Raw genomic sequence first — 17,971 nt, 5'->3', positions numbered from 1 at the left:
GTTCCGATCACTTACGATCTCTACACCAGTGTACTATCTCATAGTAAACCTTGAGTCAACAGAGGTACACTGTGGTTGACTGTGTGGCTTTGACGTTTGGCGTCACGCTCTCTGTAGCCTTCAAAGAAAATTTTGCAGGACTGTGATTGGTTCAGATTTTTCCCTCTAAGCTGAATTCAGTTTTAATATGTGATATTCCAGGGGTCTAGAGATCACCTAAATAACAAAAATTTGCAACTACACAGAAAAAAATTATTTATAGAATTAAAGAATTAATTATAACATCGAATTTACGCACTGTAAAATTCTTGTTTTTTAAGCCTAATGTATGAAAAGATGGAAACATTCAAGCAAAATCACCTAACAATTACTTAATTACTTAATATACACCAAAAATATGAAATATCTGATCGTATTTACTCATTTCCCTGGGCTGTATATGTAAATATAATGATTTTTGACAGTAGTGTCAAAAATATCTTTTTGCTCTTATTTGTACTTTTAAAATTAAAGTTATATGTGCCGTAATTTTCATATCCACAAATGAAGATGAGCTTTTAATATTTCACCAACAAAAATTACCAATATTTTGAAAATTACATATTATACATGTAAAATGCTTACATGTACAATGCATAGGTTTTGATGTTACAAGTACAAACGAGAGCTGAAAATGATTTTTTGCAGCACTGCCATAAATTATTATATTTACGTCTACAGTGCAGTGAAATGAGTACATACGATCAGACCACGAAGCCAAATAGTGGTCTACAATTTGATTTCACATTTCTACAGTGCTACTAGGATAAGGTGATCTCTGCCGATTTGGCTTCATCTTCAGCATATTACATAAAGCGTCAAAACAAAACAAAAATACGGTACATACTTTCTATAGTAAAGCTATCTCAACCTCATAGAAAAACTGAAATTTACTTATATGAACACAATATATACTAGTATTCAAACATACCTAACACAGGAAACTGTGTCATATTTTAACATATATCAGAGGGGCTGCGAATCATGATTGTCTTCGCTATAGCGCATAGCAAACACATGGAATAGTGGTGATTGCTTCCTTACAGCTAATATTGTACAGATCTGTGCTGTGTTTTGCATCTCCTATAGAGCATACCTATTACAGAGAAGAGTGGTAAGTTTTTTCTTTATAACATAATTCACAAAAAATCGTGTGGTGACATATTTTCCTCTTATAAAACAAAACTATCACTGGAAAAAATAATATTTTATACTTTATCAAATAATCACAGGAGACTGTGTAGTATAATTGACAATCTCTCCATTATAACTATCACAGGATATTACGGCAGGTCTTTCTTTACGACAAATACCACAAGGTATTTTGCCTTTGTTGTCACTATATCGCATAACTATCACAGGGTTTTCATAACTTTTATTACTGGTTAATGTAACGTAAATAAAACTATAAAACAGAGGTGACAAAGGGAACAACGAAATATTTTGGTGAAGTTACGGTATAGGGTATAAAAGTGGTATGTTGCGTTCCTGTTAAGTGCTCAGCATAAGGAAGTGGGACGACCTGTTAGTCCATTGTCAGTACCATGTGACCGGATGGTGTGTACTGCTCGAAGTCTTTGGCGGCATGCTTTAGTGTAATAGCACCATGAAAAGGCAAATATTTCCAATGTCTCTCCAGACACAGTGCATATCGGAGCCGTCCTCACATGACCCAAGCTGTAAAAAATGACAACACCAATATCCAAGTCTCTTCAGACATACACTGCATTAAGGGGTCATCCCTGGTTGTGAATATGACATCCAACTAACCGACTAATCTATATAAGATCTTACATTATAATTTAAAAAAAAGTTAATTTGAAAGGGCACGTCTGCTATCGCATAGCGGAATGTAACCAACACTATGTTCGTATATAACCAAATAGAATATTTGACATTAGGCGCATACTTTAAAAACTGAACGTTTATTGACATAATTAGCAACTTTAAGAAGTTTAAATGTTGTGTCGCTTCTTTGTGGTTTTCTCTTGTGTGCTTCTATTTCCTTTTGTTTCCATTCTTCTGTCCTATTCTGTCATGTTTCTATTTCCGTCTATCCCATAAACAGTCTGAGGAATTTAGAAGGGAATTTCCTTTTCTTCCTTTGGTCAAACTACAAATGAAAAGACTGTACATAACTGTATGACGTATCACTGTTTAAGACTACATGTACATGTATTTGATAACAATGGCGTCATAAATACATTATCATATGATACCGTATTTTCCCATTCACTAAAGCCATTTCATTAATGTTATTTATTACACATGTGTAACATGACCTTTCTGCATTGTGATGGGTTGATTCCGATGAATGGTACGTATTTGTATGCGTTGGAAACGACCTTATTTTTTACTTCAAAGTTTTTACTACGAAACAATGAATTAAACGACAGACATCACACTAATGTGTAGATTTATATCCGTGCATAAAAATAATTTTCACCTTCTCGTGTCGGTTTGAAAATAATTATCGATGAAAACATCTTTCAAATCTCCTAAATCAAACAGTAAAACTATTTAAAATCTAGCGGTGACGACAACCGTGCATGACTGTGTGTTCACGCCAAACGTCAATTTGTGACGTTACGAAAACGTCACAATATAAAATAACGCTGGTGTATTCGCTTATGCTCTACAAAAATGATAGATTTCTACATTTTTCCTTGCATTAAATTCGCCGCCTTATCTTATATATCACATGTAAAAAGTTGATAACGAGATTGATCGTAACTCCAAACGGAAAGAAACAGGCAAATATTAGTCATGTGATAAATGACATTCGTTTCCCTTCATATTAAATTAATGATACTCGTTTCGAACCTCTATATTTTCTTTGGACATAGATATTTTAACTTTGGTGTATGATTTTGGTCGTTTTTATAATTTTGTCAGTATACATTTAACAAATGCGTTTATTTTGATTTAAAAAAAACATCTCTACACTAAATAAGCTCGTTCATTTCTTAAGTGACGTGGTTACGCAATATAATATAATGACGAGAAGATATTGTGAGTAGCTCCACAACGCATTATACCAATATGTATAATAGTTTCCCCTCTTTATCTTCAATTTGAACTCAGCCGAAATGCACTTCCCTTAAGTAGTCTATGGAAAAGACATGCAAGCTGTTCAGAATCCTTGCATAGTCTTAACAGTTGTATGACGTCACGACGACAAAAATAAAATTCCAATGTGACATTGATATTGTTTGTAACATGCATTTGCATTGGTTAAGAACAAGTTTGTATCATCACATAACGTAAAAAATGATGACCCTTTGTAACTTCGTCTTTGATTAGTTTATTTTAGTCTCTAAAATTGATAGTTTTTGCTCAGCATACCAGAAGTGGGACGACTGGTTCGCTCGTTGTTAGTATATTGTGACCAGGTGGGGTGTGTTGCTTGGTGTCTTCGGCGGCATGTTTCAGTGATATATCACTTTAAAATGACAAATTTTCCACTATACAAGTAGACCTAACACGAATACACCGCAATCTCTAAAAATACGCACCACACGCTACATACATGCTTCACACCTCATACATAGGAAATCGTCCTTGTATTACCCTTATTGTTCATAGGACATTAATCAATTAAACAAACAAACAAATCTCAGAAAAAAAATATTACGGACTTGGATTCTGTTTGACAATGAAACCTCGACATTCGACAATATTCACCAGTATGCAAACCTAGTATTTACCATTTGAAAATCTTTCTCTGAGATTCAAATAAACTTTTGTCATTTACGAGGCATGTGAGATTCTATTATTGTAACATCTGGAAACCCATGAGTCACCTCGTTTGCGACAAACGATAGAGCGGTGACTCGTGGATTTCCGTTCATACTGTTAATCAATTCTTTAGGATATGCTGAGTCACCATGTGAAGCATGCAACAGAAAACAGTTGATATGCTACATATGCTACTGCGTACCTTTGACGATGTAGCTTTGGAACAAAACGGCGGTATGTTAAACACACTGTGGTCGGTGATATTTTGAGGATCCAGAAATTCATAGTTGACACTGTCTCCAATGGCTGGGTTGTTGTCCTCGTTTTGGATGATGTAACGGATAGGAGGACAAACTTCTCCTGGAAATAGCAAATATTGGAATGTCAAGGCTGTAAGGCAGATGATTTCTGTCGTCATCATCGAGACTCCAGGGATTACTATCATTATCATTTTATCTACCTCTTAATATTTCACAGAAAAACTTAAATTTCCGTTTGTGACCAAACATGTTTGAAGTTGGGCATCATTCTTCCTGTAATCCTGAAGTCTCTGCAGGCCTATGATTGGTCAGGTTTTTTCGCCTGAACTGCCTTCAGTTTTACTATGAGATATTCCAGGGTAGTAACGATAGTGATAGTGACCTCTAGAATATCGAGAGTGGATTTCTTCATGTCACGTTGTAATATACACGAGCATCGTATAAAACCCGAATACAAAATAATTTATATAATAGGTGTTCTAATACACTTACATTAAAATACACCAAACGTTCTGAATGAAATGCAAAAAATAAGTATTTATACTTTTTAAGTGTATTCATTGTCACATCAAAATTTCCATATCATATCCAAAACGATATTGTATTGTGTATACTGGAACCACAGTGTCTGTCTGTTGTCTGTCCGTCTGTCGTCCGCAAGATTTTTTCCAGATAAAATGCATCATCAATAAATAAACTAATTCTTATTATACTACACTTCAGTTCCATTGGGTTATAGGATGACGTTATGTTAGCTTTACCTGTTCTGATGTCGATTGGAAAGATGACGTCACATTAGATTTTACCGGACATTGACGTCGAGTGTTTTGAATATGACGTAACATTAGACCTACCTGCTTGGACGTCGATTGTTAAGATAACGTTAGCGTATAGCTCTTTCCTTATCAGCGTAAAGAGTTCGGTTATCTCCTGAAATCCTCCAACACCACCATGCCAATCTGAGTGGGCGTCCACTGAAAAAAATAGTTGATCAAAAGTTCCTATATCAATTGTGATATTATTTTGTAGAGTTGAGAATGTTAAATTCCATTACATCTTTGGATTACTTTCAAGGATCAATGCAAGATTTGAAAGACGATTATATTTATTTTGAGCACACACCCTCAAAATATATATATATATAGATAAATAAAAAGATAAAATAAATAAATAACATCAATAATGATATGTTTTTGCCATCTTTTACATACAAGGCACGCCATTCCATGGATTCCAGATATAGTCACTGACTTTCTCCTTGTCACACGTGTTGTTGTCGTTATCAATGGTATAAACTGTACTCTGTAATGTAACCGATGAAAGTTGACAAGTAAGTTTGATGATTCATGACGCCGACTTCTCTGGAACACATGGTTCTGTTTCTTTTACAGTTTAATCTGCAATTTTTATTTATGTTTGAGCATTCTTTATCTCCAAAGAGTTCCATACTTCACAAAGGTATCTATAATTGCAAGCTAAAGGATTAATTGGATCTTTCCCTACCTTGAAGGAACGACAGAGAAATTTCTACCCGGGAGGAGATTCACGATTATCTAACCCGAGGCATGCTGAGGGTAAGACTGTCGTGATCCGTCTCCGAGGAAAGCTTTCACTCAGGCTGATATATCCCTATCCACTTGACAGAGTCTTGCAAGATTTTATACAAACATTGAAAGCATATCAGGAAACTGATAATTTGAAAATGAAGATATCGGAAGAGCGATGCTCAAACCAATACAATGTACTTTATTCTACGGATTTCCTTTGAAGTATTTCAAAGGACGAAACCAACTTATCCTTTGTCTTCTTTTACTTAAATTGTCGCACATGGAACACTCAGTTTTGCTATTATATAGTTCAGGAGTGAATATTATAAGACTTTTTCATATGTGGATATAGAGGAGGGACACATTCTACCCGAGGGTCAGATATGTAGTTTTATAAGATTTTGTTTCCCGAGGGTAGACTATTCATATCCATCATATCAAAATATGGAAGAGCATTTTTCTCTGATGCCTCGACATTTATTACAGCTTTACAATTATGATATCTAGCCATTTTTAGAAATAAGTTCGAAAAAAACCGCAATTGCAAACCACTATTCGTACAGAACAATTGGGACGCCACGAAGTTGTGTTGAATGCTCCATCGGATAAACCAGTAGTATTTTCGTAGGTATGAGACGGTAGTGATGGTAACCATTGCGGTACTAATAAAGCGCTTGCTTGAGCATGATTGAAAATTATATTTGTTGAAGATATTATTAACCCGATTATATTGAAGTCCTTGAGGAATGGGAGAAATATTGCAACCAAGAAATATATTATCAACTTAAACTATCTTATGAAAAAGACAGAATTTCTACATTCAGAGTAACTAAAAATTGGTTTTTTAAACACATGAAAATAAAATTATTTACCTCATTGAAATGCCAGATGTATGTATTTGAAATCTCAACGTTTCCTAGCGACGCCGTGGCTTTGAGGTCAAATCTCATTTGCTTGCTGGGGTAGTCATAGTAATACGTCCCAGTACCGTTCATCACTTCCGGTATTGACATTATTAGTTCTCCAGAATCGAAGAAAACTTTACTCTGCCATGATGGTGGAAATGTACAATGGACGCCAAGATCATTTTCAGGAATTGCTGACGCCAGCGAAGAGAGCAACAGAAATGTAAACGATTTAAAGACATCCATATTGATGAGGTCGATGTTGTGATTATCTATCAGCTGATAAATAAACCCTACGTATACTATCTATAGTAAAGCTAACCCGACATTTAGGGTCTCCAGTATCTCGACCCGAGACGACATGAAATTTGCTAATATCAATATAACGTATACAAAAATAGCCTAGGTTATCTGAACATCTGGTTATCTGGACATCCTTGTATTTCAAATGCCTGGTTTTCTGCCCATCGGTGCTCGCTTGTTACACTCCATCGTCATCAGGTGGTCTCAAACTATCCTAAGATATTTCAAACCTAAACCAAAACATCCTCCAGTTGGTGGGTCAGTAGTGGTGGCCAATCATTACCCGATTGATCCTGACTTCCATTCCTAGTCGCCACGACGGTGCCATAATTAGCCAGATGCTTTTCAGCAGCTTCACAAGGCTGTTGACATTGCCTTCCCCCGTACACCTGTCGCAGGAGTCTGTTCGATGATTGAGACAGAAACCCCTTGCATCCAAACTCCGACTGCGAACAGTCATGCCTTCCATACTTTCTCTTTGAAGACTGCTATTAGATCTGCATACTTGAAGTTCTTTCTTTCATGCGCCTCTTCATATTTTTTCCTCCACATCTGTTACGCTGTCCGACACCTGGACAAGATATGGGCCATTGATCCCTGGCTACCATAGAGCTAACATGATGGGTCATCAGTAAGTCTCCACTGGTGAAGATTTGATGGGGACGGTAGTGTGTCGTATACCGCTCTTAATAGGAATGATATCCTGTATTGGTCCTTCTTCCACATTTCTGACTAAGAAAGTTTCCTGCTTGGCAATTCCCACTTCATCCACGCCCCTGATGCCTTCTTCCACTGTTGAAAGTGCCGAAACTCTAGTCCTTTCCTTCCGCTGCACGACCACTTTCTTCTTGTCCTTGTCTGGACACCTGCTCCACTGATTCTTGCATCTAAGGAGTACCGCAATATCATGACTAGGTGACACTTTGTTGCCTTGAACTCCTCTACCACAGATGAAAGAGGTAAATTAAGTTGGATGGATTTCCCATACAATCATATGGAAGTAAATCCTGGTTGTGCTCCAAGCCATCGCGGCAGATAACTGCTAACTGCTCTCTCCAACCGCTCAACTTTCAACTAACTTAATTGGACCTCGTAGATCAGCCACAGCTACATCAGCCTTGGTTAAACCCCATGTTGGTACATCCAAGCTTTGTACTTTCCATGTAGTATTTTCCATCCACCTTTTTCATCCATTATCTTGCCTGTGGTAGAGCCATCTTTATCGAGTTGTTTTCTGACAGTAATTCAACATACCACTTCCCTAAGCATTTTATTGGATTGTTGACTAAATTGTTGAGATTTCTTCGTCCTGCACCTTCAACTGCTCCGCAACTGCATTTGTTATCTTTATTGCTTTCTTCTTCATAACGTCTCCCTTGATGCTACCACCTTGGGATTAGGTAGGTCATTTTTGCTCATAATTAACATTCAAAACATGAAGGGAGTTGGGCGACATAGAAATGACAATAAAGAATTGAAGTATATACAGTATATAATATATAATACATTGTATTCCCATTTATTCACTTATCCACATGTGTGTATCTCTCTCTCTCTCTCTCTCTCTCTCTCTCTCTCTCTCTCTCTCTCTCTCTCTCTCTCTCTCTCTCTCTCTCTCTCTCTCTTTATCCCTCTCTATTCCCTCTCTATCGGATTCTCACTGTCATTCTATCATAAACAAGATACATTAACTTCATAACTTTAAACAAACTTCCCTGTATACTATTACAATGTCCGTCTGCATGACAACAACAGTGAATGACTGTTGGAATCGTGTTTTCGCCTCAAAAATCAATATGTGACGTCACGAAAACAATGTCGCTTTTGTAGTCGCTTATGCTCTACAAAAGTGATAGATTTAAATAATTGTTCTTGCATTGAATTCGTTGTTTCATTTATAAATCATTTGCATATAAAGGTTATTACGGCGCATTGGTACTTGAACAACTTTTGATATTTAGTGATACGGTCAGAATCTCAACTGATCAATTGACTGACCATCTCGCAGAAAACTCCAAACGGAAAGAAACAAAGGCAAATATTAGTCATATAATAAATAAAGTCGGTCATTCGTTTCCCTTTATATTACACTCGTTTCAAGTTGTCCATTCTTAACTTGCCAAAGGCATATCTTGTCTGCAGAGACTTTGGTATATTCGTGTGGTCATTTTACAACAGTACAAAGGTTTGTCTTTTTAATGTTAAGCATCGAGCAGCACACACCATCCAGTCACATTGTGCCGATAAAGGGCTAAAAAGTCGTCCCACTTCCTTTTGTTGAGCGCTAACAGGAGCACAACATACCACCTTTACTAGTGGGCAACACCTTAAGGAATGTTCAGATGAAATGAAGAGACTTAATGCGAAGGGGAGATAACACTTGGAGTATCACTTTTATACACTTTATTGCTGAGAAAATCTCCATCATATTAACCATACCAGTAATAAAGTTGGGGATACCCTGTGATAGTTTTGCGATATAGTGACAACAAACGCAAAATCCCTTGTGGTATTTGTCGTAAAAAAGACCTACCGCAATATCCTGTGATAGTTATATTGGAGATATTGTCAATTATACAACACAGTCCCTTGTATTAATATCATTTTCCCCAGTGACAGTTCTGTTTTATAAGAGGAAAATATTTCACCACGTATTTTTTTGTGAAATTAGTTATAAAGAAAAAAACGTACCACTGTTCTCTGTAAAAGTTATGCTTTATAAGAGGGGCAAACACAGTAAAGATTTTTGCGATATTAGTTTAGGAAGCAATGACCACTATTCCGGTGTTTGCTATAGCGAAGACAATCATGATTCGCAGCTCCCTCTGCTATCTGTTAAAACATGCCACAGACCCCTGTGATAGATATATTTTATACTAGTACACGTAACGTTCATACCAGTGAATATCATATTTCCTATCATGTGGACGTTAGGTAATATTTCGTAGGTTTTAGTTATTAGTTAAACGCTACATTTACCAAATCAACATGGTTGTCTTCACATCGCTGGCATTTCTGTTGCTCTCTTCGCTGGCATCAGCAATTCCAGAAAATGACCCTGACGTCCATTGTACATTTCCACCATCATGGCAGAGTAAAGTTTTCTTTAATTCTGCCCAAGTGGCATTCGTAATACCGGAAGTGTTGAACGGTACTGGGACGTATTACTATGACTACCCCAGCAAGCAGATGAGATTTGACCTCAAAGTCAAGGGGTCGCTAGGAAACCTCACGGTGACAAGAACATTCATCTGGCATTTCAAGGAGGTAAATGATTTTTCTTTTCGTGTGTATGAAAACTAACTGATTTTCAGTTACAAAAACGGATTGCATTCCAGTTGATTTTTCTTTTTATATAAATCAAGCGATCATATGATCCATATGAAATCTTCAATATCATGTGACTAACATTTTTGATATTTTTTTATGAAGTATAATTTACCAATCGTGCTCAAGCACATTCTTAAGGCTCCAGTGGTTGCTATGATATTTGGACTATGTCATAGCAAAACTTTTTAAATCTTGTTCTAAATATGAAACACGGTAATTTTGTCTTGTGAACCACACCAAATGGAATGCGTAGTACGGATAAGGTACACTGAATTAGTTTCAATACCAAACCCTTCTGATATGTATTTTTGTATGTAGTAGTCCTAATGTGGATATAACGTAACAACTCCTGGAGATCAAGCACAAATATAGGCAGAGGAAGATGGTAAAAGAAACTGAACCATATTTTCCAAAGTAATCGGCCTCCCGAACAATCTAATTTGCCGTCTTTCTTCGGTTACATTACAGAGTACAGTTTATACCATCATGTACGACAACAACACGTGTTCGCAGACGAATGTTATTGACTATATCTGGAATCCATGGAACGGCGTACCTTGTATGTAAAATCATGCAAACACATCTAATGATATTCATCAATTGAATATAAAATAATTTATTTTGCCTTTGGTGCATGAGCAATCAGTACTTCATTCAATATAGGACATAGTGCTACGGAATTTTTTCGGGATGCAATTAATTATTTTTCATATTTTCAGTAAGTAAAATTAGCTCAAACTTTTCAATGGCGGTAATGGTGTAAATTAAGTAACTTTTGTAACTGAAAAATACTAAATCGTCTGCTCCTGTTTTTAATAGTGAAAAAATACCATTTGTCAGCGGTGGAGCATCTTTTATTATGGGAATCGTTGGAAGTAATTCCCTTTCTTTTCTCTACAAATTGTTATCACAATTAATGAAGTAGCCAGCTAAAGATTTTAATTATTTAGTAATGATGTTTTTTTTTATAAGAAACCTATTTTCACATTAGCCTTTGACCTACCATTTTTTCAGTGGACGCAAACTCGGTTATCATGGGGGTATTGGAGATTTTCAGGTGAAAACCGAAGGCTTCTCGACGATAAGGAAAAAGCTATACGCTAACGTGATCTTAAAGTTATATGTGCCGTATTTTTCATACTCACGAATCAAGATGAGCTTTTAATATGTTATCCATTACCAAAAGTAACCATCATTTTGAGAATTACACTACTTCAATCCATAGGTTTTTATTTTACAAGCACATATTAGAGCTGACCATGAAGCCAAATTGTGGTCTACAATTTCGTTTCACATTTTTACAGTGTTATTAGTAATTGTAAAGTGATATCTGCTCGTATGTTTCTATCTAAACATACATAACGCATAAAATACAACAACTTTAGAGTATATAATGTATGTGTTGTAGCTAATATTTATAAGGCATCTGAAGTCATTTGAATGACTTTCACAGCTTAATTCATCAAACCTTATGGTTTTCAATAGATTAATGAAGAAAAAATAACATGTCAAAATTTTTGTTGAGTTACGGCACATATAACTTTAACAATCGAAGTCCAAGCAGGTAGGTTTAATGTGCCGACGCCATATTCAAAACACTCGATGTCAGTTCAGGTAAAATCTAATATGATGTTATCTTAACAATCTACGGCAGATTAGGTCATGTTACATGACGTGTTATCAATTGACGCAAGAGCAGGTAAATATATTTTATCGCACCTCGGATAGAAAGGTCTCCAAATGATTCACGGAGAGCCGTCACGTGGTGACCCCCTCACAACTTATAGGACGTTAGTAATTTTCTTAAGATGCAATATGGCGACTCTCGCCCTCGCCTCACAATTTAAACACATTCTCTTCAACTAGATATACCATTTTTTTATTAACGGAAAAACATATATTACTTGTTATCTTATTGTGTACAGGTAACGTTTTAAATCTTCAAATTAAATGAAATGCATTTTTGTAATATGAGTTTCTTCCCCTACACCAGTTTTTAAGTTGATGACGCAGTGAAAGTCAAACGTAACAATTCAAGCGTTTTCTCGATTGTGATTATAAACAAATGGAGGGGACCGTACCGTTAAATCAGTCCTCACTTTACAATCAATTTATCGGCATAACCTTTAAGTGTTAATCTCAGCGAGAATGCAGAGATGATAACGGAGATTGCGTTTTAAATGTTGGATGGATGTTTATATCACTTTTATTCGTGTTGCTTTCAATTTATACAGCTGATCTGATGTCATATTGAGGAAGACTACTATATATGCACTAGGGATGTCGAATTTATTGCTTACTTATGAATTATTTGGTATTATTCTGCAGGTTACTTATACAGTATATCAAATGGATATGTAGGCCTAGTCCAGTTCTGAATTATCTTAAAAGTGGCGATTGTTTGTATCCTTCGCCAGCATGATTTAAGTCTGATTTCAGATTCTTGACAAAATAAATAGGAAACACAGACCTAATGAAACAAATCAATGGTCCTCAATGCGAGAAAGTCGTTATATAGTCAGTTACTGACCCCCTATAACGGTACATCATCGCCCCCTATAAATCTTACTGACCCTCTATGCCTTCAAGTTATAATGGTAATATGACGTCAGATCAGATAAAATTTTATCATTTGACGTCTGAGCAGTTCAGTGCTAATGAGACATCATTTAAACAAACGACGTCAGAACAGGTAAATTTAATGTAAAGTCATCTTTACAAACGAAATCAGAAGAGGTAAATTTAGATAACGTCATCTTTACAAACAACGTCAGAACAGGTAAATTTAGGTTACGTCATTTTTACAACCAACGTCAGAACAGGTAAATTTAGATAACGTCATCTTTACAAACAACGACAGAACAGGTAAATTTAGATAACGTCATCTTTACAAACAACGTCAGAACGGGTAAATTTAGATAACGTCATCTTTACAAACGACGTCAGAACAGGTTAATTTAGATAACGTCATCTTTACAAACGACGTCAGAACAGGTTAATTTAATGTAAAGTCATCTTTACAAACGAAATCAGAACAGGTAAATTTAGGTTACGTCATTTTTACAAATGACGTCAGAACAGGTTAATTTAGGTTACGTCATCTTTACAAACGACGTCAGAACAGGCAAATTAACGTAGACCGTACATTCTGTGACGTCATACGTTTGTAACGTCGCTATCCTGATCCCGGCAAACGTATTTTATTTCTCCGTACCCATCTATTATAACTTGCTTCTGACATCGACACCCGAGCAAATACTTCGTCTAGAACCTTCTCGAGTGTTTACTTGAAGTGTGTCAATCTTAAAGGTATGCAAATCAGTAAATATAGCATAATAAAGATTCATGCATGAAGTAAAATCCAAGAATCATAATAGTCGCTAGACAATCAGATGGAATACACATGGATTTAAGGTGACCCAAAAAGAAAAGCTTCACGTCAGTAGTAACAAATGAATAACCGTTATCATTATAATTGTATAGACTACATATCGTTTTCAGAATAGAAATAAATTTTACTTAGTATTGGATGCCGAAGGAAGATAGTGGTGTTTTGAATGGAAACATTTGAGTTTCGAGCTTCAATAGGCACTAGAGATTCGTAAGATAGCGGTATACTAATTTTCGTCCGGGAACGGACAAACAAAATACGGAAATAAAATAGCTGGAAAATATTTTCATTTAATTTTTTGTTACTTTACTTATTATTTGAAAGATGCTATAACGGAAAATAGTCCATTTCAATACAGTATCACACAAAGCAAAATATTTGTCTCAGAAAAAGCTGATATACTTCCTGCTGAATAAGACTCTTTTTGAAAGTTTGAGGTCAGGCCTACATAAATATGTAGCTTGCAAACTGGTTTGTTATATTTAATATAATAGATAAATAAAATCATTAAGATATGTAATTATTGTGTTATCTTCAATGCCCGAATAATATAATAAATATAGAAAACTAAAAAGGGTAAATGAATAACATAAAACGTTGAAAAGTGCTACGGATTCGCCTATCTTTAACGTTTTCAGGCCAAAATTTAAGGAGTATTAGAAAGCAAATCGGTCATATTTTGAAAAATAATACGGTGAGGTATACTTTTTATTGGCTTTTCTTATTGCAAAAAAAGCCAATCTTCATGGAAATTCTAAAAAATCGATTTTTCTTGAGATCATTTTTTCAGAAAAAGAAAAAACATGAGTATTTTGATGCAACTTTTGACTAAAATTGGGTCCGGATTAAATTTCAAACTAACGATATTTCGTTTTATTGTGGAAAACCAAGTTTCTTGGATATAGTTATAAATTCTGTTTCACCTACTGAAAGTATTTATATGTTTATGGATGTTACAGGGAGGAAATATTACTTATTTAAAAATCCTTAAAATCCGGAAAATTTAGTCATTAGAACATTTCTTTAAGCAACCCTGGAAGAAAAATTAACCCGGTGACATATGATTTTTATTTGTTTTTTTTGTGATCAGGGTATACCTAAAATCAAAATATCAAAAAATGAACGAAATCCTTGAGAGGAAACCAGAAGGGACGGTCTACCTTAAGGTTACGTCATCTTTTTACAAACGACGTCAGATGAGGTAAATTTAATGTTACGTCATCTTCGCAAACGACGTCAGAACAGATAAATGTAATGTTACGTCATCTTCGCAAACGACGTCAGAACAGATAAATTTAAGGTTACGTCATCCTAACAAACGACGTCAGAACAGATAAATTTAAGGTTACGTCATCTTTACAAACGACGTCAGATCAGGTAAATTTAATGTAACGTCTTCTTTACAAACGAACTCAGAACAGGTAAATTTAATGTAACGTCTTCTTTACAAACGAACTCAGAACAGGTAAATTTAATGTTACGTTATCCTAACAAACGACGTCAGAACAGCTAAATTTAATGTAACGTCATCTTTACAAACGACGTCAGAACAGCTAAATTTAATGTTACGTGATCTTAACAAACGGCGTCAGAACAGGTAAATCTAAGGTCACGTCATCTTAAGAAACGATTTCAAAAAAGGTAAATGTAACGTCATATTATTTCTGAATGCTAGTGAAGTGTAGTATCATTAATCTGCATTTAGTTGCCGACTAGACAGCAGCAAATTATTGCAATACATTAACAATCTTTTGTGCATTTGGCCCCTGCATACTTTATGCAAGTGCATTTATTTTCGGAATTTATTTAATGCCGTTGGATATTACAAAGTGTCATACGGAAATTGTCTGACGTCACAGCCTTGACATTCCAATATTTGTTTTTTTCCAGGAGAAGTATGTCCCCCTATCCGTTATATCATCCAAAACGCGGACAACGACACGCAATTTGGAAACATAATGCACAATGAATTTCTGGATACTCAAACCATCACCGACAACAGTGTGCTTAACCTACCTTTGTTGTGTTCCAACGCTACACCGTCAAAGGTACGCCCAGGTTTCAATAGCACATCAAATGTTTTTCTGTTGCTTAATTGACACGGTGAATCCACATCTCTTAAGAATTTATTAATAATATATCACAAACAAGGTGACTCGTGAGTTAATAGAATCTCTTATGCCTCGTTAATGACAAAAGTTTATTTGAATCCCACGGCAAGATTTTTAAATGGTAAATAATAGTCTTGAATACTGCTGAATCTTGTCGAATGTCAAGGTTTCCTTGTCAAACACAATCTGTCCGTGACATTTTTCTAAGATTTGTTTCTTTGTTTACTTGATTAATGAACGTCCATGTTACAGCCAGGGTTATGTAAGGACAGACACCCATGGATGCGGTGTAAAGCGCGTATGTAGTGTGTGGTGCGTGTTTACGGAGACTGCGGTGTATTCATGTTGTGTCTTCTTGTATAATGGAGCTGTTGTTCATTTTAAGTGCAATATCACTGTAGCATGCCACCGAAGATACCAAGCAACACACCCCACCCGGTCACATTATACTGACAACAGACGAACCAGTCGTCCAACTCCATGTATGCTGAGCGCTAAACAGGAGCAGAAACTGTCACTTTTATATACTATGATGTGTCTCGACCAGGGACATATCCCAGAGCCTACTTCACAGGAACGAGCGCTAAAAATCGTCACAATAAAGCATCAATCCTTGCAAACGACGTATTTATTATTTTCCGTTTTATGATGATTAGAATTTTTTTCTAAACCAATGACAATGTTTGTTACAAACAATACCATTGTCATATTGGTATTGTATTATTGGCATCGTGACGTTATACTACTACATAAAAACACACAAGGATTCTATACAGCTTATCTTGCCCTTCGATTCGGTACAATGATATAATTGATAAGGAAAAAGCCTATCATACATACTGGTATATTGCGTTGTAGCGCTATTCACTACACTGCCCTCAAAAAGTGCTATTAGGTCGCTGAGAAAACTTTCGAAAAACAATAAATGAGTTAGAGAAGGTAAATAAGTTAATAAATAATATATGTTGATGGTTGTATTAACAATGTTTATATATTTCTGTACTGTTGTTTAACTGTATATGTTACAGATTGTTTGGAGGACAGTGTATATCTTAACGTCATTATAACATGTTTGTAACCACTGACTATGCAAAAGAAAAACGTCATCAATTTTGACGAGCATATCCAGTGCAATGGCGACATAATGTTAAATCAAAATAAATGTTTTTAAGAATTATCAAACACCATCGACAGTCTTACACTTAAAGATTCATTTATGACTCCATTAATATTTAAACACATATGTAGTCTTAAACAATGCTTTGTCATACAGTAATGTTCTTTTCATTTGTAGTTTGCCCAGAGGAAGGAGGAAAGAGACGTCCCTTATGAATTCCTGGGGTTGTTTATGGGATAGAAGGAAAAAGAAAGTTGACAAAAAGAGAGAGAAGAATGCAAACAAAAGGAAAGAGATGGACAAAAGCAAACTACAAAGACACCTATCGTCATATAAACTCTTTAAGTAAATAACTATGTCAGTAAAAATCCAGTCTTTAAAGCAATGCATTTTATGTTATATGCTTTTATTTTGTTATATGCGAACATAATGTTGGTTACATTCCGCTAGGCGATAGCAGACGTACCATTTCAAATGAACAATGATTTACATTATAATGTAAGATCTTATATAGATTAGTCGGTTGGGTGGACGTCATATTCACAGCTAGGGTCATGTGAGGACGGCTCTAATATGCAGTGTTTGTCTGGAGTGGCTGTGGTACTTTCGTGTTGTGTCTCTTTGCAATTGTATTGATAAAGGAAAAACAAGTTGTCCCACTTTCTTATGCTGAGCGTTTAACTGGAGCACAAGATACCACTTTCAAGGAATGCCGCGGATGAAATGAAGAGACTTGGTGAGGGGAGATAATACTTGGAGTACCACTTTAATACATTATAACGTGCCTTCACGATAACATTTCGTTGTTCCATGTGCCACCTCTGTTTTATAGCTGAAAATGTATATCACAATTACCAGTAATAAAAGTTGTGAAGAAAACAATACCCTGTGATAGTTATGCGATAGAGTGAAGCCAAACGAAAAATTCTTCTGGTATTTGTCGTATAGAAAGATCTGCCGCAATGTCTAGTGATAGCTAGTGGCGATATTTTCAATTATACAACACAGTCCCCTGTGATAATGATAAAATTTCATAAAGGTGGTGTTCAAGCTAATGTTAAAAATCCCATAGAAACTGCCCACAGCCCAATTTTCTTGAAACTTTGCATATTGAAATTACTACTAGTTGTCCCTTTAAAATGACACTTCTTTTTCCTTTTGTGATTTTAAAAAGGCCCAAAGGGCCTGAATTATTAGTAGTCATTTTCATTGAAACTACCTGCACAAACA

At 35.6% G+C, this 17,971-nt stretch overlaps 1 protein-coding gene and 1 pseudogene across 1 annotated transcript; one reads left to right on the top strand and one right to left on the bottom strand.

Moving 5' to 3' along the window:
• Window positions 1-327: 327 nt before the first annotated feature.
• LOC138332838 (uncharacterized) lies at window positions 328-6,745 on the bottom strand. Its single transcript, XM_069280798.1, has 5 exons — window positions 6,457-6,745; window positions 5,249-5,339; window positions 4,892-5,011; window positions 3,980-4,137; window positions 328-2,152 (listed from the first exon to the last, which is right to left on the bottom strand). Exons 1-5 carry the CDS (start codon window positions 6,733-6,735, stop codon window positions 2,093-2,095), a joined length of 708 nt encoding a protein of 235 aa, XP_069136899.1. The 5' UTR covers window positions 6,736-6,745; the 3' UTR covers window positions 328-2,092.
• Window positions 6,746-9,780: 3,035 nt separating this feature from the next.
• On the top strand, window positions 9,781-17,592 carry LOC138332837 (uncharacterized; annotated as a pseudogene).
• The last annotated feature ends 379 nt before the right edge of the window (window positions 17,593-17,971 follow it).

This window comes from Argopecten irradians, chromosome 10 (genome assembly GCF_041381155.1).
Source record: "Argopecten irradians isolate NY chromosome 10, Ai_NY, whole genome shotgun sequence".
NCBI lineage: Eukaryota > Metazoa > Mollusca > Bivalvia > Pectinida > Pectinidae > Argopecten > Argopecten irradians.
Note: the sequence above shows the minus strand (reverse complement) of the source record. Positions and strands in the feature narration are given on the sequence as shown.